Raw genomic sequence first — 27812 nt, 5'->3', positions numbered from 1 at the left:
TGTAAGTATAAAGTATATACATCTGAGTATAGATCCTAGATTCACCCAAAAGGGCTTAGAAAACCTATCTCAAACCTGTCTCAAATAAAGTTGAATTCAAGGGTTAGAGGCATAGCTCAGTTGGTAGAGTACTAGCCAATAAGCAGAAGCATCAGGTACTGAATTCAAGTCCCAGTCTCAGACAAAAAAAAAGTTAACTTCAATTAAAAAAAAAAGTTGTCCGGCACTAGTAGCTCATGCCTGTAATCCTAGCTACTCAGGAGGCTGAGATCTGAGGATCATGCTTCAAAGCCTACCCAGGCAGGAAAGGCCATGAGACTCTTATCTCCAATTAACCACCAGAAAACTGGAAGTGGCACTGTGGCTTAAGTAGAAGAGCACTGCCTTGAGCTGAAGAGCTCAGGACAACACCCAGGCCCAGAGTTCAAGCCCTATGACCAACAAAGAAAAGTTATGGGGTAGGAATGTGGCTCCATGGTAGAGTGCTTGCCTAACATGCATGAAGCCCTGGGTTCAATCCCTCAAGACCATATAAGCAGAAAAAGCGGGAAGTGGTGCTGTGGCACAAGTGGTAGAATGATTGCCTTGAGCAAAAAGCTCAGGGACAGTGCCCAGGCCCTGAGTTCAAGCCCCAGGACTGGCAAGATAATAATAATATTATTATAATTATTACTATTATTATTTCAATAAAAGATATGGTGGCAAGAGTAAAATGTGTTTTAGGAAGCACTGGGGAAACAAGTTTAGCAAGTTTCTATGAGCCTGGGTGTAGGTTAGGGCACAGTCCTTCAAGAAGAATCTCCAGTTGCAAGCTAATCCACAATCATCTATTCATCTTACAGTCTTGACAATCATGAGATAACAAGCATTCATAGACTGAGCCCCACAACCCTGCCTGCCACTCACTGAGTTTTCTTCATCATCCTGGTCCACTTCCCGCTGCTGGGCTTCCTGGCGTTTCAGTTTCACATCCATGGCTTCATTAATTAAGTCTCGTAATATCGACACTCCTTTGGCACTCTTTACAAATGGGTGCTAAAACAGTAAAGAAAAAAATGCTGGAAACAATTTATAACTTAACATAGTGCAGGAGACATACTAGATACTTAATAAACTCTGAATTAATAAACTTTCTCTTCATATTTTTGGCAACAGCTAAACCACACTCACTATCACTCTAGACAGATGTACATTCAGGCTTCGCTCATTTTTATCTGTGTCCTCGAAGGCATGCCTATATCATTTCTCTCCATCTAATCTAAAATTCTCAAAGCAGTGGTATCACTTCCTATAGGAAGTTTTCTAAATGCTCTAGGAGCCTGTTGTCGTAATGTTTCAAGAACACATATGGCAGATGATGAGAGGTGGAGACACTAGCAATCCTGCAAAATATCAAACAGTCCTGAAAATTCTGCACATTTTTCAACTATCTCAGACTACCTCTTACACTGTAATAAATAATACTCGGTTTTTTTCAAGAGAAATGCAGAGTCTAGTGATTTGGGAGGTAACTTAGGAGAGGGGCTCTTTAATGAAATAAAAACATTGTTTACAAAACTCTGCATATTTACCTATCTCACTTACTCAATACGATGCATTATAAATTTCCAATCATGTATTTTAATGCAAAAACAGTTTCTACGTTAACTGGGTGCTGACAGACTGTGAACTTAGTAACTAACATGGATCCTGAATTCAAACCACGGTAGTATGACCTTTGAATCCAAGCCTCTAGCCACTGGGCTACACAGACCATCTGCCAAATCCTATCTACCCTTCCAGGCCTAGACACAGACACACCCTCCTCCTCCAAAGAAACACTTCTAGTGTCTCCAAACCAATGTAGCCTCCTCCTACCCTGAGCTGATGTTAATTCTCTCTCAGAACTGCCACTTGAGCCAAAGCGCCACTTCTGGCTTTTTTCTTTTTGCTTAGCTGAGGAATCGAACCCAGGGCCTCATGCATGCAAGGCAAGCGCTCTATCACTGAGCCACCTTCCCAGCCCTGAACAACTCTTAAGAGGAATAACCTAACCAGTTCTCACCTATAAAATGGACATGACAGCCACCTCTCATAGGGTCAAATGATGATTAAATGTGTAGAGCATTTGGCACACACTAAGTACTCATCAATGTGCATTTCCTTTCTCTAATCTCTAATTCTCTAATCTCATGTGGCCCTATATTTTCTTATATTAATTCTGTTCAATGAGTTAAGATTATTTTCTATGCCTTTCCTGCTCAAATAGCTTTACTACAAGCAGGTGACTTAACAGCATCTTCTGGTCAGTCTGTGAATGAAATAGAGAAGCAGCCTCACAGGGTGACTCATACCTGTAGGAGCTGAGTGGCTGTGGCTCTCTGCTCAGGGCTTTTTACAAGACACTGCTTCACAAAATCCATGAAGTTATCTGACCATAGTTCTGGCTTGCGGAATGTGGGAGGAGGGTTTGTAGGAATCATGAAGATTGCCTGGTCAAAAGAAACAAAACAAGATTTGGTAAAAATAAAAGTAATGCCCAATACAAACAGGATGAGAATTATATCTGAAGCTTTTTAAATGATTTTTCTCTTCTCCACTGGTAAGTCTGAGAGTTAGGCACCTATGGCTCATGCTTGTAATCCTAGCTACTGAGGAGGCTGAGATCTGAGGATCATGGTTCGAAGCCAGCCCACACAGAAAAGTCCATGAGGCTCCTCTCTTGTCTCCAATTAACCACCAAAAATGCCAGAAGTGGCAGAGTACTAGCCTGGGCAGCACCCAGGCCCTGAGTTTAAGCCCCCCAGGACCAGCTAGTGCGTTCTCTCACTCTCTGTCTCTGTCTCTCTCACTCTGTCTGTCTTTGTTGCTCTCTCTCTAGCTCTTTCTCTCACTCACAAAAATACTTTGCATTAAACAAATTTTAACGTATGAATCTAAAAATATAACCAGCAATTCTTTCTCACCTCTGCTCCTGCAAAAAAGAGGGGAGATTGTCTTGGGGTACATGAATGTTTTGTAAACAATTCAAGGAGCAGGGTGCCGGTGGCTCAGGCCTGTAATCCTAACTACTCAGGAGGCTGAGATCTGAGGATCGTGGTTCAAAGCCAGTTGGGGCAGGAAAGCCTGTAAGACTCTTATCTCTAATAAACCACTCAAAACCAAAAGTGGCTCTGTGGCTCAAGTGGTAGAGCATTAGCCTTGAGCTGAAGAACTGAGGGACAGTGCCCAGGCCCAGAGTTCAAGCCCCATGACCGACCAAAAAAAAAAAAATTCAAGACTTTATGGGAGAAGAGATTTCTATGGGAGGTATAGAGAGGAAGGCAAGGTCAGGGTCTTACAGCAGTGCTGTAATAAAGGGTTCTTTGCTAAGTAGTCTGGGAACTCCTGAAGGTGTCAACAGTGAGAGCAGTTTCAAAAGAGATGCTGCCTATGAGCCCACACACAGTGAAACAGATGGGAAGATGCTATAAAGAAGACAATCAGTATTTATCACTGGCTAATGTTATATTAAAATGTGGATGACAAAACTATTTTTAAAAAATATAGGCACATATAAAAAAAGTCAGACTAAGAGCTTCTCTAGCCTATGTCCTGCCAGGAGATTATTAAGATATGATCTATTGTCAGCTGGTCACATATACCTATACAACACTAATAAAAACACTAGACATTAGGTTCTGGTGATCTAGACACTAGGTTCAGGTCACAGTTATGACCTGAATGTCCCAAAACATGACAGTAATTAAGGGTGGGAACTTCAGATAATTAAAACACAAGAGCCCAGCCTTTGTACATGGGAGTTCAGAAGTCCATGTAAAAGAACTGCTCTCGGGGCTGGGAAGGTAGCTCAGTGGTAGAGCGCTTGCCTTGCATGCCTGAGGCCCTGGGTTGGATTCCTCAGCACCACATAAGCAAAAAGAAAAAAGCCGGAAGTGGCACTGTGGCTCAAGTGGTAGAGCACTAGCCTTGACCTGAAGAACTAAGGGACAGCGCCCAGGCCCAGAGTTCAGGCCCCACGACTGGACCCAAAAAAAAAAAGAACTGCTCTCCTCTACCCATCAGCTATGTGAGGGCCTACACAGTTTGACTTTGACTTATAGAGGAACAGTCCCTCACCAGACACTTATCTGCTGGTTCCTTGACCTTGGACTTATTGATCTGTTGAACTGAGGGAAATAAACTATTCACACACGTGTGCACACGTGTGTGCGTGCTTGTGCAAGTGTGTGTGTGTCAGTCTTGGGGCTTAAACTCAGGGCCTAAACACTCTCCCTAAGCTCTTCAGCTCAAGGCTAGCACTCGACCACTTGAGCCACAGCGCCATTGCTGGCTTTTTCAGTAGTGCCAGCCTGGCTTCAAACTGTGGTTCTTGTTTTTTTTGTTTTCTTTTGGTCGGTTGTGGGGCTTGAACTCTGGGCTTAGGCACTGTCCCTGTGCTCTTCAGCTCAAGGCGAGCGCTCTACTACTTAAGCCACAGCGCCACTTCCGGTTTTCTAGTGGTTTATTGGAGATAAGTCTCATGGACTTTCCTGCCCGAGCTGGCTTTGAACTGAGATCCTTAGATCTCAGCCTCCTATGTAGGTAGGATTACAGATGTGAGCCATCAGCAACCAGCTATAAATTTATAAATTAAAGAAAAAAAAAAGGACAGTCCCTGGAGTGAAGAGAGGTGGGTTATACTCACATTAATTAATAATGGAAGAGCTTTATCTATGGGAACACATCAATTATATACAATCAGTTCATTTACTATTTGGAATGTAACCAAGTATATCACTGCACTAACTTTGTAGTACTGATAACTACCATGCCCTTACCCTCATTGGATGGATATCGGCATATGGGGGCTTTCCTTCAGCCATTTCTATGGCAGTTATTCCCAGAGACCAGATGTCTGCCACACAGTTGTACCCAATTTCCTGAATCACTTCAGGGGCCATCCAAAATGGTGTTCCTATCACGGTATTCCGCTTGGCCATTGTATCCTAGAGTAGAAAGGGGAGAGACCAAATCTAGTCATTAAAACTACTAAGCAAAAGAGACTTTTTTTGTTGTTGTTGTTCATGGGTCTTCAGACCTAAGCGTTGTCCCTGAGCTCTTTTGCTCAAGGCTAGTACTCTACCACTTTAAGTCACAGCTCCACTTCCGTTTTTTGGGCAGTCAATTGGAGATAACAGTCTCGTAAATTTAGGTTGTTAATTAGAGATTAAAGTCTCATGGACTTTCCTGCATGGCTGGCTTTAAGCCATGATTCTCAAATCTCGGTTTCCAAGTGGCTAGGATTACAAGCATGAGCCACCAGCTTCAAAAGAGACTTTTATATAAAAAATATCATAAACTACAAATATATATAAAAACATTACTAAAGGCAATACAGAAGAAATTTAAATACCAAGAAACATAAGATGATTCTCAATTAACCATTAAAACAAACTAAATAAGATTGTTATTTTTTGTAACCAGTAAATAGTACTGATAATAGCACTAAACATCAGGAACTGAAATACAAGATCTCTGTAATATAAACTAGTACAACAATACTAGCCCAATTAAATAATACATTTTAAAAAAAGGTATTTTTTTTAATTGCCTCCTCAGGGCAGATCTGGAAGTTAAAAAAAAAAAAAAATCAACAAATTTTTCTTACTGTAAGCTGGCCTGCTACTCCAAAATCTGCAAGTTTTGCATGTCCTTCTGTATTTAGCAAAATATTTCCTGCTTTGATATCTCGGTGTATTTTTCTCATAAAATGAAGGTACTCCAGGCCCTTAAGAGTTGACTGTAATATTGTAGAAATTTCATCTTCTGTTAACTAAAAAAAAAAAAAAAAAAAATAGTTCAGATTCTGTTTACATCACTCAACAGAAAAACTCTTTTCTTGACTGCAAACATCCTATTCTGACTGCTTAGAGTTCCTTCAACATGGTAAGCACTCCTTGTGGTATTTCTTGACTATATCTACCCCAAAATATGAAATTCATGTATATGCTGACAATATCCCTAGCTGAATAATACTTCAGAAGCATTACAAGCAGAAAAGGTCAAAATCCAATTCTTTATTTTGGGGTTGGGGCTTTTCTAGTGAGCATGAGGCTCCACTTTCAATCTTCAGTACTAGCCCACCCCATCCCTTCCTCCTTCCCACCAAAACTACTCTGCTTTTCTCAGTGTTCTCTCAGTAAAAATTGACTTCATTCTTTCAGTTGCTTTAGCCGAAAACATTGAGGTCATCCTTCACTCTTCTCTATCTTCTGTAATTACATTCAGGTTGCCATAATATCCTGCCTGCACTATTCTAATAGCTTCTGAACTGGTCTTATTGCCTCTGTCCTTAGCCCTCTATAATGCATTTTTCATTTTAAAATATAAGCCAAAAACTGTTCAAAACCTGCCAACAGCTTTTTAAGTCACATGACACTATTTAGCTCCTTATCAGCTGCCTCTCCAAGTTTATCTTCCAGGATTTTCTACTTTCTTGTTCCATTCCAGCCAGATTGGCTTCCTTGCTGCTACTTGACAAATGGAAGAACACACACACACCCTTCTCCTGGACCCCTTTATGTGTTATTCTCTGACTATAGGACCCTTCATCCAATGTCTATACCATTTGCTTTCTTACATCACTTACTTTGCCCAAATGTCATGTCATCAGAAAAGCAGAGGCCGGAGCAGGGCGCCAGTGGCTCACGCCTGTAATACTAGCTACTCAGAAGGCTGAGATCTAAGGATAGCAATTCAAAGCCAGCCCAGGCAGGAAAGACCGTGAGATTCCTATCTCCAATAAACCACTAGAAAACAGAAGTGACGCTGTAACTCAAGTGGTAGAGCGCTCGCCTTGAGCTGAAGAGCTGAGGGACAGCACTCAGGCCCAGAGTTCAAGTCCCATGACCAAAAAAGAAAAAAAGAAAAAAAAAGAAAAGCCGAGGCCTTTCTTAGTCCACTCTTAAATCATTCTCTACTTCCTCGCCTCGCCTTGTTTTTTAGTGCAGTATATCAGACATACCATGAATTACTGGAGTACCTATTTGTACCATGTCTTTCCTACTAGAAATACAAGCACCAGGGGCTGGGAAGGTGGCTCAGTGGTAGAGCACTTGCCTTGCATGCATGAGGCCCTGGGTTCGATTCCTCAGCACCACATAAGCAGAAAAAAAAAGCCGGAAGTGGTGCTATGGCTCAAGTGGTAGCGTGCTAGCCTTGAGCTGAAGAGCTGAGGGACAGCACCCAGGCCCAGAGTTCAGGCCCCATGACTGGACCCAAAAAAAAAAAAAAAAAAGAAATACAAGCACCATTAAAAATGTCTCTTTTGAGGGCTGGGAAAGTGGCTCAATGGTAGAGTGCTTGCCTTGCATACATGAGGCCCTGGGTTCGATTCCTTAGCACCACATAAGCAGAAAAAGCCGGAAGTGGTGCTGTGGCTCCAGTGGTAGAGTGCTAGTCTTGAGCTAAAGAGCTGAAGGACAGCGCCCAGGTCCAGAGTTCAGGCCCCACAACCAACAAAAATAAATAAATAAACAAATAAATGTTTTTTGTTTCTATTTGTACCTTCAACACCAAGAAAGCTAGTTGGCACATACTGGATGCTGAAAGATGATGGCTACATGTAGTTGAAAATACTGGAGACTGGCATAGAAACCACCTGACACCAAATGTTGACTCTGTGCAGAGCTACCCCAAGTTCCACACAAAATCCATCCACGAATAGCTCTTTTGTTGACACTTAGAAGCAAAAGAGCTGTGGTGAAAAGAAACGTGTGGAACTTAGAGAAAGACCCAGCCTTTATTCTTAGGGAACAATTCTTAAGAATAAGTTATTGAGCCTCTCTCAATATCAGTTTCTCAATATTCTCCAACTAACATGTACCTTTCAAAGTCTTAGCTCAGCTGGGTACTGGTGGTTCATGCCTGTAATCCTAACTATTCAGGAGGCAAAAATCTAAGGATCACAGCTCAGAGCTAACCCAGACAGGAAAGTCCAATTAACCAACAAAAAGCTGGAAGCAGAGGTGCAGTTTAAGTAGCAGAGTACCAGCCCTGAGCAAAAAGCTAAGGGACACTGCCCAGGCCAATTCTGACATTTATTCTTTCCCTCCATAATAAAGTAGCAAAGCATACTTTGGGGGAGAAAAAAAAAAATCAGGTTTGTTTTTTTTTTTTTTTAATCAGGTAAGATGTCAAAACTGAAGAAGAAGAGGAATAGGAGGAAAAGGAGAAGGAGGAGGAGAAGGAGAAGGAGCAGCAGCAGCTTCTGCTACTGCTTCTGCTACATTTAGGAGATAAAAAATAAATAACTGCAAAGAACCATAGAAAAGGGGACATGTAAGTCATCTCTGTAGGTATGATGAAAGAACAAGCACAGGACTCAAAGTCCAAGGAAAAGAATACAGCTCAGCAGCAATCTTTTAGAAGGTAAACTTACCGTCTTATTTCGTAATCGAATGATGTCAGATACAGAACCAGCCCCACAGTACTCCATAACGATCCACAAATCCGTGTTCTTAAAATAACTGCCATAATATTTGACTACATGAGGGCTGGAGAGATACACAATACAAATTAATGGAATGGTCTTCAAACATCTCTAGTAACTAATTCTGTTAAATACATGAAAATTTATTACTCATCTCAAAAAATCAATTATTCCCAGTTAATGCTAAAATGAGTGCTCTTCTGACAAAAACATAAAATGTGATGACCAAAGAGTACTAGAAAGTGCGAAAAATGGGTGAATACATTAACTAGTTCCAGATTTACAATTTGCCCTCAGAAAATAATTATAAATATTCAAAAAGTAATAGGTCCCAAGCCTGGTGTGGTGGCATGGACCTGTCATCCCAACTATAGAGGAAGCATAAATAAGAGGCTTACAATCCAAATATTCCAAAAATTAATTAAAACAAAAAGGGCTGGAAACATGGCCAATGCAGAAAAGCACCTACCTAGCAAGCACAAAACCCTGAGTTCAAGCCTCAGTACTGCTGGAAACATGGCCAACGCAGAAAAGCACCTATCTAGCAAGCACAAAACCCTGAGTTCAAGCCTCAGTACTGCCAATACAAAAGCAGAAATGAAATGGACATCAACATAAAAGTCAATGAAAGTGAAAATTTAGGTACCATTTAAGTGTCCATCCAACATTAGAGGGTTTACTTAAGGAATACATATATCCATATAATAAACATTATGAATCCATGAAAAATGTCATAGGGGAATATTTGGTAATAAGAAGATGTTCTTTTTTTTATAAAAGAGACTTGGACAGATATGCATAGCAATAAGTTTTTAACAATGGTTTCTCTACAGGGAAAAGTTATTTCCTTCTTTTCAAAAAAGTCATACATATTTTGTAGTAATAGAAAGTATCTATTACAAAAAAAACATATTCAAGATTAATTTGTCCAGGTTCTGGTGGCTCACACCTGTAATCCTAGCTACTCAGGAGGGTGAGATCTGAGGATTGCAGTTCAAAGCCAGCCTAGGCAGGAAAGTCCACGAGACTCTTATCTCCAATAAACTACTCAGAAAAAGCCAGAAGTGTCTCTGTGATTCAAGTGGTAGAACACTAGCCTTGAGCACAAAGAAGCTCAGGGACTGTGCCCAGGCCCTGAGTTCAAGCCATAGACCAGCCAAAAAAAAAGTTAAGTTGGAATTTTAGTTTTTTAGTTTCGAAGCTTGTAGATAGATATCAAGCAAAAGATTTCAGAGAGAAGTCATACATCCCAGTAAATTAAATAATCTGTCCTCTTGCAAGCTACTGGCTGTAATGAGGTAGGTAGACTGCTACCAGGATCAGATGAAACTCCCTAGCAACCAAAGATGCTAAAGCCAACTTGCCTTTATTAACTCTCAGAATTTCCTATATCCCTTAATCCTTGCAAGGATAGAGAAAACACACACACACAGAATATTAAGAAATGGGTAACTAAATCTCAAGTTTCAGAAGCCCATTGTGCTCCCTTGTCAACTGGGACCTACTTTCTCCATGAGGCAATGTACATTTCTATCTGGACTAGTACTGTCATCTAGATTCCCTATACATATGAATCCTGGTCTGCCTAATTCATCTATAAACTTCCAGAACACAAGGCATTTGTCCTACAGTTCTTAGCAGGATCTTCAAAATATCTCTTTATTAATTTCCTAATATCCTTCATTAATTTCCATACCCTATGAACCAAGTCCAAGTTTATAAACCATAATGGTTTATATAAAGAAGGAAAAGAAAAATTGCTAACTTAAATCTGATCAATTCAATCAAGAAAAGTGAGAATTTTATTTAGTAAACAGTAATCACAAAAACAGAAAAAAGAGAAAAGAGAGTACTTCTGGACAAATTTCCTGGAAGACTGCCTTACTTGTTCTACCTACAGGCTCACACCTATAATCCTAAACTACTCAGGAGACAAGAGATCAGGAAGGTCATGGTTTAAGGCTAGTCAAGGCAAAGTTTATGAATCACCAGAGCTCAACAGAAAAAAAAGGCTAGGTGTATTGGCACATGCTGGTCATCTCAGATACTGTAGGAAGCACAAATACGAAAGATGGCTCCAGGCAAAAAATAAGACTCTAACTTAAAAATAACCAGGGAAAAACAGGGACAGAGGGATGGCTCAATGAGTAGAGGGCTTGCCTAACAAGCATGAAGTACTGAGTTAAAACACTAGCACCCCTAAATAAATAAATAGAAATAAAGTATGGAGCCTCAAGTGTGAAACTTTTTGAACTACACTTCTAACTCCCTAGCACTGGCATTCCCCTTAACTTTTTCTTTCAAATCTATAGAGTGCTAAAAGTCTGTTCCATCACAGTGACCAACCCCTGCTGTCACGGAATTTCAGCACATACCACGTGCTTTTCTGTGGTTAACTTTTAGGTCAACTTCCTGCTTTCTGCATTTGACAAACCTAGTTCCTCAAAAATAAAATGCTTAACTACTCTCAGCTTGAATACTTAATTTTTAAGGCAAAGGAAGGAATAGTAACGCCTAAGTAAATATCATTTCATAGCCCAACTTAATATTTGAAGATTTCTAGATCAAAAAGCAGTTGAATTTTCTGTCTTAGCTCTATCTGCAGAAAAGGTTTCTCAATAGGAAGTAAGAGATCATTATCAAAAAAAAAAAAAAAAAAAGCCACACCTGTCTCTTCCTCCTAGTTTCTAAAAGGGCTTACTGACAAATAAAAAAGTAAGCCTATAAAAGCCAAGCTTCAAAACATTTAAACATTTCCTCTTATTTTTTCTGAAAAGAATATGCATAATAATTCCATCAATCTCCCCTTTCTGCAAAATATCTAAGTAAATAAATCTCTAGGTGTCCAACTCTAAATAATCACAGAAAGTCAAAACCACATTCTCTCCCAAGGAACCCTCCCAACTCTTTACCTGTCACATTGTTGCATGATAGAGATTTCTTTGATTATCTCCTGCAGGTCTGATTCCACTGGAACTTGTTTAATAGCAACAATCTGACCCGTCTCTTTATGAATAGCTTTGTATACACTGCCATAGGACCTACAATTGAGGGAATGAGAACATTCACAAAAGCAAAGCAAACCAAGAAATAAATGGTATAATGCAAGTAACTCACAGTTCTAATATATCTATATCTATATATATATACATATATATTTGTAACTTATATATGAATATTGTGAAATAACTATAATTTTACTGGATCCTTAATATCTGCTAGAAACTGTACATTATCTGAGTTTATGCCTATGGAAATAAAGCAAACAGTAATCATTTCTATTTGACAAGTAAATGTAAAAAAAGTTCAGACAGGTTACATGATCTGCCTAAGGTCACATAAGTAATTAACAAGTGGTTCAATATTTGAACCCAGGGAAATGAATACAACACTTGTTTCCTCTCCACACTTAGAATACAATATGGAAGTTTGTTTTCTTATATTCACTCAAGTATCCCATGGTTTATCTCTCCTTGTTCCTCTTATAATGATTAAACATTATGGAAAACTCAGATCAGATCTAAGCCTCTGTAGTGCCATTATCAGATGAACAGTACATATATAAACATTTTGCCTTTTATTCCATCTTTCCTAAAAACCTGACATCAAAACAAATTAAGTTTCTACAGTTATTTAATTTGGGAGCTACAAGAAACTTAGATTTAATATATAAAGACCTAGAATTAAGGGCTGGGAAGGTAGCTCAGTGGTAGAGCGCTTGCCTTGCATGCCTGAGGCCCTGGGTTCGATTCCTCAGCACCACATAAGCAAAAAGAAAAAAGCTGGAAGTGGCGCTGTGGCTCAAGTGGTAGAGTGCTAGCCCTGAGCTGAAGAGCTGAGGAACAGGGCCCAGGCCCAGAGTTCAGGCCCCACAACCGGAAAAAAAAAAAAAAAAAAAGGAAAAAAAAAAAAAAGACCTAGAATTAAGTCCTACCATCAGGACATATTAGCTATTATTTTTAAATGATATTTACTTTTTTTGTACCTCAATTTTTTCATCTGTAAAATGACAAAAGTACAATTATAAGACAGTTACAAGCCAGTCACTGGTGGCTCATGCTTGTAATCCTAGCTACTCAGGAGGCTGAGATCTGAGGATTGTTGTTCAAAGCCAGCCGGGGCAGGACATGAGACTCTTAGTCCAATTAACCACCAGAAAACTGGAAGTGGTGCTGTGGCTCAAGGGCAGAGCACTAGCCTTGAGCTGAAGAGCTTAAGGTCAGTTCGCAGGCCCAGAGTTCAAGCCCCACGACCAACCAAAAAAAAAAAAAAAAAGACAGTTAAAAAGCTCAAATGAGACATTATTATAATCTTACACAGGCTTTTCATTAGAATCCTGGGTGGGTCTCAGTGAAATAATGACTAAATTGTCTTTCATTTCCCAGACATACCTGCTTCTGCATACAACCTAATACATACCATACCAACTAACATGTCAAACTAGGAGAACACTCCAGATACTTGAGATTTATCCTTCAACAGTGGTTCAAACCTGTATTCCTAGCTACTCAGGAGGCTGAGATCTGAGGATGACAGTTCAAAGCAGCCTGGTCAGGAGAGTCCATGAGACTCTAATCTCCAATTAACCACCACAAAGCTGGAAATGGAGGTATGGCTTAAGTGACCGAATGCTAGCTTTGAACAAAAAATAATAAACTTAGGAGCAGCACTAAGGCCCTGAGTTAAAGCCTAAGGACTGACACCAAAAAAATAAAACAATGAAAAACAGAACTATGCAGAGCACATAAATTCCACCGGAATCCCCTATTTCACAAACTAGTAATAACGATGTTTAAATTCAATATCAAATACATTTTTACCATAGAAAGGCATATGTGAAGACCTAACCACTTGCCTTTTCTTCTTTGCTAAAGTAACTCTGAGTTAGTTGAGATGGCCAATCTCTTGGTCCCAGGGTATAAATCATGGTACACTAAACGCCAGTGCCAGCCTGCTATTTCTCTCTGCCACAGCCTGAACTAGCAAGCATTTGACCTAGTTCTAACTAACCAGTGATATTTGACTGGACATCTGCTGACAGGTTTCGGGAAAGATTTTCTTCCCAGATTGAGACAAGGACCATTTTCCCCTGCCCCTTCCTTCCTTGTATTGGCTACTGTCAGGTGAAGGATGATGCTTGAGACTATGAGAACTGCCCAAACCCAACCACTACTGAGTTCATCACCTACTTCTGGACTCCCTTACCCTGAAATGGATCATTTGGTCATTAAATGCCTTTACAAGTTAGTCACTGTTAGTTGGATATTCTGTTATTCCCATCGAAAGGTACTCTTGATACACATGTGCACCCAAAATTGTCTTTTTTTAAATTTTTTTTGGGGAGGGTCCGGTCGTGGGGCTTGAACTCTGGGCCTAGGCGCTGTCCCTCAGCTCTTTAGCCCAAGGCTAGTGCTCTACCACTTGAGCCACAGCGCCACTTCCGGCTTTTTTCTTTTTGCTTATGTGGTGCTGAGGAATAGAACCCAGGGCCTCAGGCATGCAAGGCAAGCACTCTACCACTGAAGCACCTTCCCACCCCCCCCAAAATTGTCTTTATTTCAGCTTTGCTCTGGAACTGCATTTTTTTTTTCCTGGAGAATTCTGCTTCAACCACAGCTTTCTCTTAGCACTTTGATTTGCATATCTATTTACTGAGAAGGATACTCACTGGATTACCATTCTTCATTGGTAACCTCTCCATAGTCTCTAATGTCTTCTTCATCCTTTTTTTCTGTAATTAGGATTTATTTTGCACTTCCTATGTGTCTTCAAGCTCATGTAGTTCAAGTATGGAAATTTCTCAACATTCCCTACTTCATATCTTTTAATACCTTCTAGAATTTTTATCAAACTTATGTTGTCCTCCTAGCTTCTAACACTGAAACTCCAATTATCACAGTTTTCATCATCAAGATTCCCAAATTTTAATTTTTTTCACTGGGCCAAATTTTTATGTTAATAATCTGGGGTTCTTTCAAAGTTACTATTTCCTTGTTTTAGCTTTTGAACATCAAAAACAAACATTGTTTATGTGATTTCTATGGCAATGTCAAAATCCCTGACATAAACAACTGAAAGGAAGGAGTTATTTTTTTTTTCCACTTCACAGTTTCAGAAGTTTAGGTCTTGATTCTTCTCATGCTTTTGGCTAAGATCAAGTAGAGTACCAGTCCTTGCTCATTTGGCTCCACTTCTATTAGGTCCATGGGTGGTTAAGACAGAATAAAATGGCAGAGAGCATGTGGTGGAACAAAGTAGCTCATTTCATGATGGGAGGAAAAGAGAAAAGATGGGGCCCAGGACATATTTTCCCCTCCTTATAACTTAACTTCCTCCAACTAGACCCCACTTCTTAATAACCATTGCTTCCCAATAATGAATCCATCAGTGTATTAACCCAGACTAGTCACAGCCCACAGGCTTCAAACACTTCCCAACAAATCCTTCAGTTGACAGCCAAGCCTTTAACAAATGAGCCTTCAGGAAACATTTCAAATTAAGACCCTAACAAACATATTAAATCTCTTTATTTCTATTTTTAAAACATGTAGCCTATTAAATCTTTTCTCTCGTTAGTTCTATTTCCTTGGGTATGAATTCTCCCATCTTTTTTAGGTCTGCTAATTATCTAATAGCAGTTCACAGCTTTGTATGGATTTTCTTTTATCCTAAATGATTTTCCTCCACACTACACTCAGTAAGATGTCCTCTGTGGTCCACAACTTAAACCAAGTGTCACTATGGGATTCTGAGGATCTTAACATTCAAATTACCAGACCTAAATGCAGTGCATTCAAATTGCCATACTTACAGTCAGACCAGTACCTCCACCTTTTCCTCAGGCTACAAGCAAACGACATATTCTATAGGAGGAGTCAGGCAAATTTATTTCAGCTTTAATTCCGATAGAGAACCTAACAACTGCTCACAAGTTCAAATGCAATCTCCAGACAAAGACAGGGAATTCAGGTCCTTCTCTTCTTATGACAAATACTTCCTTATCCTTGATGAATAGATCCTTTAAAAGAAAAGATCTATTTATATAAAGTATGCATGTAAATATTTTTATAATAGGGATTTCACTATGTATTAGAAATGGAAGAGATGTTGAAAAATATTCTCTCAGCGATCAAGACCAGAACAATTTTCATACTTCCCTAAGCCAGTTTGTTAGCAAACCCAACTACAAAAGCTTACACGTGCTCTGTACACTATTTTTTTTTTTTTTGCCGGTCATGAGGCTTGATCTCTGGGCTTGGGTGCTGTCCCTGTGCTCTTCAGCTCAAGGTGAGCACTCTACTGCTTGAGCCACCACGTCACTTCCCGTTTTCTAGTGGCTTTATTGGAGACAAGAGTCTCACAGCCTTTGCTGCCTGGGCTGGCTTTGAACCGCGATCCTCAGATCTCAGCCTCTTGATAGCTAGGATTACAGGCGTGAGCCACCAGCGCCTGGCTCTGTATACTATTTTTTTTTTTTTGGGTCCAGTTGTGGAGGCTGAACTCTGGGCCTAGGCGCTGTCCCTCAGCTCTTCAGCTCAAGGCTAGCGCTCTACCACTTGAGCCACAGCGCCACTTCCGGCTTTTTTCTTTTTGCTTATGTGGTGCTGAGGAATCGAACCCAGGGCCTCATGCATGCAAGGCAAGCGCCCTACCACTGAGCCACCTTCCCAGCCCCTGTACACTATTTTTATAATAAAAAACATTAAAAAAAAAAGCCTACAGGAAGGCCCCTTAAGGCCTGGTTCCCTACAATAAAAACTAAAAACAACTCAATGAATCTTAATGGCAAAAAACAAACGTAAAATAGACATTTCTCTTTGTAGAGAAATGGGAATTATGCATTATTTGAGGTCAACTTAAACAATATCACTCATAAGATATAAAACCATGAGCACAATGCTTTTTTTTTATTATCCTATGATTAAAAGTCAATATGTAAAACTTTAAGTGTAACAGAAGTAAAAGGAAGCAAGCTTCTAACTTAAGACGCTCTCCAAGTGCTCTCCACTCATTCTTGGTTTCAAGCTGTGATTCTACTACAGATCCACAGGATTTCCTCACAACAATCTCTGACTGCAGCCTCCAGAATCCAGTATAGTTCTTTAGCAAGAGCTCATTTCACAAGATACCAGTCATAGAGTTCACAATCCAATCATTCAACAGAAACATTTAAGGACAATGTGGCATTTTGAATTTAAGAAGGAAGTGCAGTCAAGGTCTTCCTGCAGGATCTTGCTAGTTCCAAGAAATTTGCTCAGATTCATTAAATCAGGGTACCTGTCATATCATTTAAAAGTGCAATGAATAGTATGAGAAAGATTTGAAGCTTTATTTTTTTTTCTCCCTGATGAAGTCATTATGGGAAAATCTCCAAGTTCTTTGCTGTAGCCATCCATAGAACTAAAACACAACTTAAAAAAAAGAAATCATCTGCTGGGTGCCGATGGCTCATGCCTATAATCCTAGCTTCTCAGGAGGCAGAGATCTGAGGATCATGGTTCAAAGCCAGCCGAGCAGGAAAGTTCGTGAGACTCTTATCTCCAATAAACCACCAGAAAACCAGAAGTGACGCTGTGGCTCAACTGGTAGAGAACTTGCCTTGAGCTAAATTGCTCAGGACAGTGCTCAGGCCTAGGGTTCAAGCCGATGACCAACAACAAAAACAAACAAACAAGAAAGAAAGAAAGAATTTCATTGGCTTAGTTTGCTTTATCTTTTACATTATATTCCGGCATATTCTGTCTATAGTTTCTTTTGACACTCTTCAAACCCAATAAACTCAAATACGGTAACCTATATGAACATTTAAACATACTTTAAGACTTAAGCTTTAGCTTAGATTTGATGTGATGAGGTCTAAAAAAATTCTTTAGTTGAAACACTCAAAAATAAAATAAGCTGGGTACACCTATAATTCTAGTTACTCATCAGGCTGAGATCTGAGTGTGGTGGTTCAAAGCCAGCCCACAGCAGGGTGGGGGGGAAATCTGTAAGGCTCTCATCTCTTTTTAACCAATAAAAACCTGGAACTGGAGGTGTGGTTCAAGTGGTAAAGCACCAGCTGTGAGAAATAAAAAGCCCAGTAAGAGCAAAAGGTACAGAGTTCAAGCACCAGAACTGGCACTAAATAAATAAGTAAACATAAATAATGCTGGGTGCCAGTGGCTCACTCCTGTACTCCTAGCTACCCAGGAGATCTGAGGATTCCTGTTCAAAGCCAGCCCAATTAGGAAAGTCCATAAGAGTCTTATCTCCACCAAAAAGCTGGAAGAGGAGCCATAGTTAAGTTTAGAGCAAAAAAGCTGAGAGACAGTATCCAGGCCCCGAGTTTAAGCCCCAGTACAAGAAAGAAAGAAAGAAAGAAAGAAGGGAGGGAGGGAGGGAGGGAGGGGGAGGGAGGGAGGGAGAGAGAGAAAGAGAAAGAAAAGAAAGAAAGAGAGAGAAGAGAGAGAGGGAGGGAGAGACAGAGTGAGAGAGGGAGAGAGGGGGAGGGAGGGAGGGAGGGAGGGAGGGAGGGAGGGAGGAAAGAAGGAAGGAAGGAAGGAAGGAAGGAAGGAAGGAAGGAAGGAAGGAAGGAAGGAAGGAAGGAAAAGAGAGAGAGAGAAAGGGGGAAGAGAGGGATGGATGGAGAGAGAGGTAGGTGTTGGTGGCTCATGCATATAATCCAAGCTGCCCAGGATGCTGAGATCTGAAGGATCATGGTTCAAATTATGGCTTAAAGCCAGCCTGTGCAATCAAGTCCAGGAAAGTCTTATATCTAAAATAACCCACAAAAGCCTGGCTGGAGGTGCGGCTCAAATAACAAAGTACCATTGGGCAAGCAAGCTAAGCAAACACTAGGCCCTCAATTAACACCCTAAAGCTGACAAGTAAACAAATAATAAAATATCCTAACAACTAACTGAGCACTTACCATGTGAAAAACACTGTACTTAGTACTTTATTATTTCATCTACTTGCCATAACCCTATGAAGTAGAGATTACTACTACCTTCATTTTATAGAAGGTTATGAGGTTATAAAATACTAAGCTCAAGCTAACTTGTTTAGATGACTAATAAATGTGGAGAAGGCTTTCAAACCAGGTCTAAGTGTTTCAGAGTCTATGATCTTACTATAGTAACATACTGTCATTAAAAAATGGAAAAAAGCTGGGCGCTGGTGGCTCACGCCTGTAATCCTAGCTACATAAGAAGCTGAGATCTTAGGATCATGGTTCAAAGCCAGCCCAGGAAGGAAAGTCCATGAGACTCCTATCTCCAATAAACCACCAGAAAATCAGAAGTGGCACTGTGGTTCAAGTGGCACTGTGATTCAAGTGGTAGAGCACTCACCTTGAGCTGAAGAGCTGAGGGACAGCACCCAGGCCCAGAGTTCAAATCCCATGACCAATTCCCCCCACCCCCAAAAAAAAAGGAAAAAATAGGGCTGGGAATATGGCTTAGTGGTAGAGTATTTGCCTAACATGCATGAAGTACCACATAAACAGAAAAAGCTAGAAGTAGTGCTGTCAAGTGGGAGAGTGTTAGCTTTGAGCTTAAGAAGCTCAGGGACAGTACCCAGGCCCAGAGTTCAAGCACCAGGACTGGCCAAAAAAAAAAAAAAAAAAAAAGCTGGACACTGGTGGTTCATGCCTATAATCCTCCGAGGATCGTGGTTCAAATTCAGCCCAGGCAAGAAAGTCTGTGAGACTCTTAGCTCCAATTAACCATCAGAAAATCAGAAATGGTGCTGTGGCTCAAAGTGGTAGAGCATTAGCCTTGAGCAGAAGAGCTCAAGGACAGAACCTAGACCCTGAGTTCAAGCCCCATAACCAACCAGGAAGAAAAAAAAGGAAAAAATAATTTAATTACACTAAACATAAATGTTTATAATAAACAATTATATTTACTAGTTTTCTTATTGTAAGTATTAACCTATGAGCATTATTGGATTAAGGCCATGGACACAGTGTGTTGAGGAAAATAGCAAGGATGCCAAGCTAAAGCTGAACATAGCAAGAGGCGGTGACCGTCACCACCCCATACCTTTAACAATGACAACCAACTGGCAGTCTTCAGTCATCCTGGACTTGTCTTGTGGCAATATAGCTGGTATTCTCTCCCATTCTCCGCTTGATTTCTCACTGGACTTCACACAAGATTTTCCCAATTTACAGAAAACTGAAGACTAATTTTTTTTTAAAAAGGAAGTAATAATCCATGAATCTAAGATAGAACTTGACGTTACTGCAGAATGTAGGCAGAAATTACACTAGCCCCCAAGACAATCTAATCTAATCATCTATAAACTGATTTTAAAGAGCACAAACTCATTATAAACATTAGTCATTTTTAAAAGTTAGTATGTTCTCCTGTTGGTTGGGAATGTAAACTAGTGGTTGTACAACCACTCTGGAAGGCTGTTTGGAGGTTCTTCAAAAAACTAAACATGGGGCTGGGAAGGTGGCTCAGTGGTAGAGCGCTTGCCTTGCATACATGAGGCCCTGGGTTCGATTCCTCAGTACCACATAAGCAAAAAAGAAAAAAACCAAAAGAGGTGCTGTGGCTCAAGTGGTACAGCACTAGCCTTGAGCTGAAGAGCTGAGGGACAGCGTCCAGGCCCAGAGTTTAGGCCCCAAGACCAGACCAAAAAAAAAAAAAAACTAAACTAAACATAGAACTTCCCTATGACCAAGCCATACCACTCCTGGGCATCTACCCAGATCATTACAAGTCAGGACACCATAAAGACACTGGCACATCTATGTTCACTGCTCCATTATTCACAGTAACCAAGTTATAGAAACAGCCCAGATGCCCTACAACAGATGAGTAGATCAATTAAATATATACACAACAGAATTTTGCTCATTCATTAGAAAGAATAAGATTATGTCATTTTCAGGAAACAAATCATGCTAAGTGAGGTAAGCCAAGGCTCAGACAGACATGTGGTGCATTTTTTCTCTTGATGTGGAAGTTAGATCTAAAATAAAACTGGACTTGATAATCTACACCGGACTCTTAAGCATTCATCAACAAACATACTAAAGGAGGATACCCTTAGGGGAGGACTCTAAAGATGTAACTCCTCTGATCATTTAAAATACCATTTATCAAAATGAATTCCAGGAAATGGAAACATGGATGGGTTTTTTGTAGTTCTTGTTATTGCTGCGGGTGGTACTGTTTTAGCTTTATGGTTTGTTTTTTTCTTTTTGGGAGGGCAAAGATGGGGGTGCAGAAAGGGAGGGTGGAGGAAGGGCAAACAAATACAATCATGGTATTTAGTATTAAAAAAAAAGTATGTTCTCTTGAATATAAAGTACTCTTCTTTGTTGTTGTTTTTTGTTTATCTGTTTGTTTTTAGCACAGTGGGGCTTGAACCTGGGTCCTGGGTCCTGTCCCTGAGCTCTTTTGCTCAAGGCTAGCACTCTACCACTTGAGCCACAGCATTATTCCCAGTTTTTTTATTGGTTAATTGGAGGTAAGAGTCTCACAGACTTTCCTGTCCAGGCAGGCTTGAAACCCTGATCCTCAAATTTCAGCCTCCTGAGTAGCTCTGCTTACAGGCATGAGCCGCCAGCACCCGGCTCTAAGAAGTACTCTTGAGGGATGAAAAACTCATATATATATATGAGTACATCCTTATATACGTGCACATCAACTACCTCTGAAATGTGGATTTACTACTATTCAAAAGTTAACAACAAAAACTTAAGAAAAGATATTCCTAATAATTTAATGTTACAAAAGAAGGAATCAATATATATAACGAAATGCAGAAGATATGTAAAGAAAAGGTATGTGAGGAATTATTAATATAATCCCTACTGTGGAAGTCAATGATAGCACATCTGCCAGTAAATATCATTTGTGCCCTATTTCATTCACTCTTTCCAAGTCTGTACTTTAAGAGACTCAAACTAGATTCCCAACAGAAAGTTCTGGATCTCCTAGGAACCTGAAAAGGATAGCAAGTCTTTGACTTATTTATTATATTCCATAAAACTTCAATAACTAAAATGTTGAATTACATTGCTTTTTAATGAGACCACAGTGACTGCATATCAATCAGAAGCTATGAGCAGCAAATAAAGTACCTATGTTTGATTACTAAAAATGCAATTAATTATAACCTAATTAGTATTATCTGATAACCACATAAAATCATACATACCATAGATTCAATGGGAGAGGAAACAATAGGTGCCCTTGGTGTTAATGCCTCAGAGTCACACTAAATTTGTTTAGAATAGTGATGAAGGCTAAGTAGTGAAAGGATTTAAAGCAACAAATTTACCTCCTACTCTACCTACAGCCAGGTTTATATGAATATTACTCTTTCTTTTACTCAAGCTTCAGAACTGATACCAATAGAAAATTCACATCCTTCAAGTAGTAGGGGCAGGAAAAAGACCCTCTCAGCTACCTTTATTTTCTCCAGACTTACCCTTCTCCAAGTTTCTCTAAAACATCAAACACTTCTTCTGGTTGTTTGGTTAAACTATCTTCGTCCAACTTTTTCAGCTGCCTGTCAATGAAGAAATACAACACAAAATACCATTTTACTTCCCAGCAACTAAAACATAAAATACATCACTTATTTTACAATTAACCAACATCCTAAGAATTTCTCTACAGTTTTCACTGGTAAACAACAAAAGCAAGCTCTCATTTTTCCCTAAGTCTTACTATGTAGCAAGGGCTGGTCCTTCTGCCTCAGCCTCTGAAGAAGATATACCCCCATACCTAACTTTAAGAGTCTCGTGTGTGGGGTGGTACTGGGGCTCGACTCAATCTCTTACTCATAAGTAAGAATCTCTCAGATTAGTCTGCCTGGGCTGGCTTCCAACTGGGATCCTCAGATCTCAGTCTCCTGAGAAGCTAGAATTACAGACACGAGCCACCAGTACCCGGCTCTAAAAGCCTAGTTGAAGACAGTGAAGGATTGTCCTGTGGGATGATTAAACTTGTTCTGGGTCACCTGAGGAGCAAAATCACAATCAGAAGAAGAGCTGCCAGGATTTTGACTTTAGATTCAACATGTACAGACATTCTCTGACAACAGAAGTTACCCTACAACGTTTAGACTATCATATGTAGTCCTAAATTTCTCATGGTTGGAAAATTTAAACAGAAAATGAAAGAAATGTTATATGGATGAAATGTTGGAGAGTAGGTTCAATCAGTAGATAAAACCTTTAGAATCATTTAACTCGAGAATTCATGAACTGAAAGGACAGCTATCTCTTCAGGAAAATAAGGTCAACAATGTACTGAAACATGAACTGCACTGGTGGCTGGGAGCCACAGGATCCTTGCTCTCTATTAGCAAGATTTTGGAAACTGTCAAAACATCTAAAATCTACAGGATCACAGAAACAGAGAATGGAAAGTGAATATTTAGCATGAGCAAAGTAAGAAATAATTTGGCAACTGGGAGTTTAAACAGTTTCTAAGACGCTCTCAAGAACTGCTACGTACGTTTGACTAGTCTCCAAATCAGAGGTACATGGCTGGTCAGAGCCTCTAGACAATTCTTATTTTACTGACAATGTTAAACAGTGATAGCAACCATGAGGTTATAAAGTAACAACATTTTAAAAATTCTGAAACCTCTGAGAATTGCCAACAAACTTAAAAAATCTTCTGGGGAGTGTGTGTGTGTGTGTGTGTGTGTGTGTGTGTGTGTGTGTGTGTGTGTGTGTGTGTCTGGGGAGTGTGTGTGTGTGTGTGTGTGTGTGTCTGTCTGTCTGTCTGTCTGTCTGTCTGTCTGTCTGGGGAGTGTGTGTGTGTGTCTGTCTGGGGAGTGTGTGTGTGTGATTGCGCATGCACGCAAGTGGGTCTTTATGTGTATTCAGTCAACACAATGGCTTCCTGAAAATGGCAAAGGACAAAAAGAGCTCAGGAAATGGTGAAATATGGAAGTAGTCATTCTGTAGATTTCTTGTAAAGAAAAAGGTTTAAGCTAACAAGACAATACCAATTCTTATAGTTGAATTTATACACACACACATACACACGCACACACACACACACACACACACACACACAACACTACACCCTCCTAAATAGCAAGATCAAAAGACAAAAAAAAAAAAAAAATCCTGACCACATCACATATAAATACCAATGAAGCCTGAACTCAAAAAAAATCTTAGATTTTTTTCCCCCGGCCCCTAAAAGATTTTATAGTCAAGAACTACATGCTAAAGAAATGGAAAACAAAAAAGGTCAATGCCTTAATTGAAGATCAACAGAACACAGTAACCACATTGACCTTTGAAAAAACAAAAATCCTAAAAATTAAATTCCAATGACAGCATAAAAATTCCCTGTTTCAAAAACATCAAAGAACTGAAGTGAAACTCCTCTAAAACTTCAGACTGAAATTTCTATGAACTCAGGAATTACAATGAACAGCTCAAATGCCAGGGTATTTTGGTAAAGCTCTGAGTTATATAAACAAAAGCCTCATTAATCAAGTAAAATTGAAGTTTTATAAACAGTCTACTTAAAGATCAAATGTGTTTCTTTGAAGTGTTGTTTGTTGTAGTTTGCAGAAAGCAAAACTCACTATTTCAGCTGCCACAGAGACCACAAAATAAAACAAAGGAAACTGCCACTGCCATTGGAGACAGTTGCAAGGCTCTGATAATACTGTGACAAACTTTATATAACTGCTTACATGCTTCTTTCAAACAATCTAAGTGTTTTCTTTGTTTTTGAACAAGAGCAACTTAAAACAAATTATCTCTGTGCCTGATAACAAAGGGGTGGTCAAATAATAATAATATTATCTGTTAAATGTATCAACAAATGTTATGGGAATCCTAACTGTGCAAGTTGCCAAAATGAAACAGAAATTCACCTAAAAAGTATTATGGGCCAGGTGCTGGTGGCTCATACCTGTAATCCTAGCTACTCAGGAGGTTGAGCTCTGAAGATCATGGTTTGAAGCCAGCCTGGGCAGACAACTCCATGGAACTCTTACCTCAAACTAATCACCAAGAAGCTAGAAATGGAGCCACAGCTCCAAGCACTAATCTTGAGCACAAAAAGCCAGGGACTGTACCCAGGCCCTGAGTTCAAGCCCCAGGATTGACAATAAATAAATAATAAGTAAATAAAATGTATTATGAGGTTATCAACAAGTCAAAATTGCTATGGAAAAATCTATTGAAAAGTGACTTGTACTGGTATTTTATACCATGAGTCTTCATGGAACAAGTACAATAACCACTACGGCATGACTTTGGTGACTCTTTCACCTGGGACTTCCCAGGTCTGAGTTTCAGCACTTGCTCACAATGAACAGATTACATGCACTGAATATTGGTAGATGTCCTCCTGCCAGGAACATCTGAAGAGCCGAATGCCCTCCATGCCTCCTACCATACTACTACCTAATGACAAGTCACTTTTTTTTCTTTTGTAGGTCATGAGGCTTGAACTCTAGGCCTGAACGCTGTCGCTCAGCTCTTCAGCTCAAGGTTAACACTCTACCACTTGAGCCACAGCCCCACTTCCAGTTTTCTGTGTGGTTTATTGGAGATAAGAGTCTTAAGGACTTTCCTGCCCAGGCTGGCTTTGAACTGTGATCCTCAGTTCTCAGCCTCCTGAGTAGCTAGGATTACAGGTATAAGCCACTGGTGCCCGGCTGCAAGTCACTTTTTAAAACCATGACCCCATTAAGATACCCATCTATCATCATTCACTTAGTCACATAAATGCCACCCTCACAAACATACAGAGCATTTCCTTCATTGGGATTGTTGGAAATGCATACCATCTGAAGCTGTCAGACACCTGTCAGAGGTCATTCAAAAGTCTGGATAATTCTAAAACCTTTATCTCCCATGTCAAAACTATAAAAAGGCTCATTTTATTTAGGATACTTATCATACATTTCAAATAGAATCACAGATAGGTTACAACAAATATGTATAGTATAATTAAATGTTTTAATTTAATTTTAAATTAACTGTGCCACCCACCATGTTGAAATCCTAACTCCTAGTCCTTCAGAATTTGACCGTGTTCAGAGACAGAACCATTGAGTAACACAGGCAGAGGTCATATGACCAGGGTTTAGTCCAGTATGGGTCTGTATCCTTATAAGAGGAAGAAGTGTGAACACAGGTATAAGGAGAAGACCATACGAATACGTAGGAAGAAGGCAGTGAAAGTTCCAAATTAACCACCAAAAAGCTAGAAATGGAGCTGTGGGCTCAAGTGGTAGAACACTAGCCTTGAAGAAAAAAAAAAGCTCTGGGACAGTTCTCACATCCTTATTTCAGAGATAGGATGGAGACAAATGAGAAAGTGAGAGAGAGAGAGAGAGAGAGATACAGAGGGACACAGAGAGCGACAGAGAGACAGACAGAGACAAAGAGACAGAGACAGAGAAATGGACTTTAGATCAAACTGCTTAGACAGTAAAATCCCAACTCTGGACCTCAGGAAATCTCTAACCTCTATACTTGTTTTATTAGCTGTAAAATACAGATAATACAGATACGGGGACATCCAGTTCATTCAACAGCTGTGTGTGAGGGTCCAATCAATAAGTTGAACTATATGGAACTACCATTTTTACAGCTAAATAATGATCAAATTGCAGCAAATTCACATAACTCAACAGGAAACATGGCAAGCACTTACAACAGTGCCTGGCAGCCTGTAAGTATAAGAATCATTGCTATTTCAGTGGATCAAGAAGAGCCTAGTCCAACAATGTTCGTGCAGTGTCTGTGCACTTCAAACAATCCCCCTAAGAGTGCTGTCTGGGCTGTGAATCCCCTCCCTTCACCTCTCCCAGCACTTGGGCACTCTCAACACTTCCTACTTCAGAGCGAGCATTCTGCAACAGGAAGCCAAATGTCTTCTCTGTGAGGTACAAGTTAACCATGCTGCACCTCCTAGAGTCTTATCCCTGCTTTTCTCCAGATGTGGCAGGTCTCCTCAGACCCTTGATGCCCACAGGGGAACTCAGTGGCACAAGTGCAACCGATCAGGAGTTCAGACATTTTAGGATCAGCCTTCTTGCACTTGACCTAAAGCTATTCCAGGTACCACTAGGATCTGAAGCTGATAGCCACAGATCAACAGAAGCTTGAAAGGGGGCATGGAGTAACTGGTAGTCGCACAACGACAGAGGCATGGAGTGGCTTGGCGGGATCCATTTATCTCTAGAATCTTCTGGACCTCCTGGCTCATCCTGAAAGTATCTTATTTCTTTATATACCTCACAATGTGGGTCTCTGAAAGGGGGGGGGGGGCTGGGGCTGTAAAGAAAATCAGGATGGAAGACGTTACCGTCACCCTTGAGTACCACCAAGTACATCCTCCTAACGCCGTCCTCACCAAACCTCGCAGCTGGTCCGGACTCTCCACCAGTCCTCGCACGACTTCAGCCTCCGAGGCAAAGCTATGGGTGCAACAGATCTCCCCCCTCCCCCCCGCCCGCTGCACCCTGAGGTGGGACTTGAAGATTACTTCAGGAAAGTCTTGCCCTCTGCGAGTTCTCGTCCATCCCCAGAGACCGACCCGCCCAGGTCCTCCTCCGGACTCCGCACACCCCACCGCCTTCGTGGGTCTCTTCTGGGGACAGCCTTCCTCCAGGGGCCCCGGCAGGCGCTCTCCCTAACTGGTCCACTCGTTCCCGAGCGGAGTCCTCCCGCGTTCTCCCCTCGCCGCCGGAGCTCCCGCAGCCCGCCCCCTGGCCGCCGGACGGCCCCTTTGACCAGCAGGTGCCCCGCCAGCCAGGTCGCCTCGCCTCGCCTCGCGGGTCCCTTCCCTCCCGGGGGGCGCCCACACAAGTGTCCCCCCCACACCTCATCCAGTTCCTCCCCAGTCTTCCCCCGCCCCGCTGCCCTTCCCCTCACCGGCGCGGCGGGTTCCTCAGCTGCACCGTCTCCATGGCGCTGCCGGCAGCCACCAAACTCAGCTCACTGCTCCATCCTGCTTCGGACCTCCCGGAGCCAGCCCCGCCCCGCAGACCCTCCCACACTTCCGCTTTCCGCCCCTACCGGAAGCGGCGTGAGCGCGCGAGTGGGCGGAGCCGCGGTCTCCGTCACGTGGAGCTGGTGTGAGTCTCGTGGGGCCGCGGCGTGCGCGAAGCCGGAACCAGGAAGTTCGGGAGGGAGGCCCGGTTTTGTCGGGAAGCCGCAGCCTGGTCCCTGTCTCCGCCTCTGGTGGAAGTACTGAGGCTCCGACTTAAAAAGAACTGTTCTTTTTCTTTGCTCTCACTTGAGACCTTCGGGCCTCAGCCCACCCAGTACTGGGGTGACAGGCAGCCAGCCCTGCCCTAGTTCAGAATACCAGCTGCTAACTACAGGTTTGGTTTGGTTTTTCTTTTTGCAGTTTGGGTTTGG

The 27812-nt window shown here is 41.0% G+C and overlaps 1 protein-coding gene across 1 annotated transcript in view; it reads right to left on the bottom strand.

Annotated features, from left to right (window-relative positions):
* Nucleotides 1-27428, bottom strand: part of Stk4 (serine/threonine kinase 4) — a 77392-nt gene extending 49964 nt beyond the window's left edge. Inside the window, exons 1-8 of the mRNA XM_042694339.1 lie at nt 27324-27428; nt 21887-21967; nt 11365-11493; nt 8402-8516; nt 5630-5794; nt 4800-4967; nt 2334-2471; nt 907-1035 (exon numbers count right to left, since the gene is read on the bottom strand). Coding sequence (XP_042550273.1) covers nt 907-1035; nt 2334-2471; nt 4800-4967; nt 5630-5794; nt 8402-8516; nt 11365-11493; nt 21887-21967; nt 27324-27358 — 960 coding nt within the window. The 5' untranslated portion in view covers nt 27359-27428. The remainder of the gene's footprint in view (nt 1-906; nt 1036-2333; nt 2472-4799; nt 4968-5629; nt 5795-8401; nt 8517-11364; nt 11494-21886; nt 21968-27323) is intronic.
* Between the last annotated feature and the right edge of the window lie 384 nt (nt 27429-27812).

This window comes from Dipodomys spectabilis, unplaced genomic scaffold, assembly GCF_019054845.1.
Source record: "Dipodomys spectabilis isolate Male_0828 unplaced genomic scaffold, ASM1905484v1 ptg000175l, whole genome shotgun sequence".
In the NCBI taxonomy this organism is placed as follows: Eukaryota; Metazoa; Chordata; class Mammalia; order Rodentia; family Heteromyidae; genus Dipodomys; species Dipodomys spectabilis.
The sequence above is the reverse complement of the archived record's forward strand: the minus strand, read 5'-3'. Positions and strand labels throughout refer to the sequence as shown.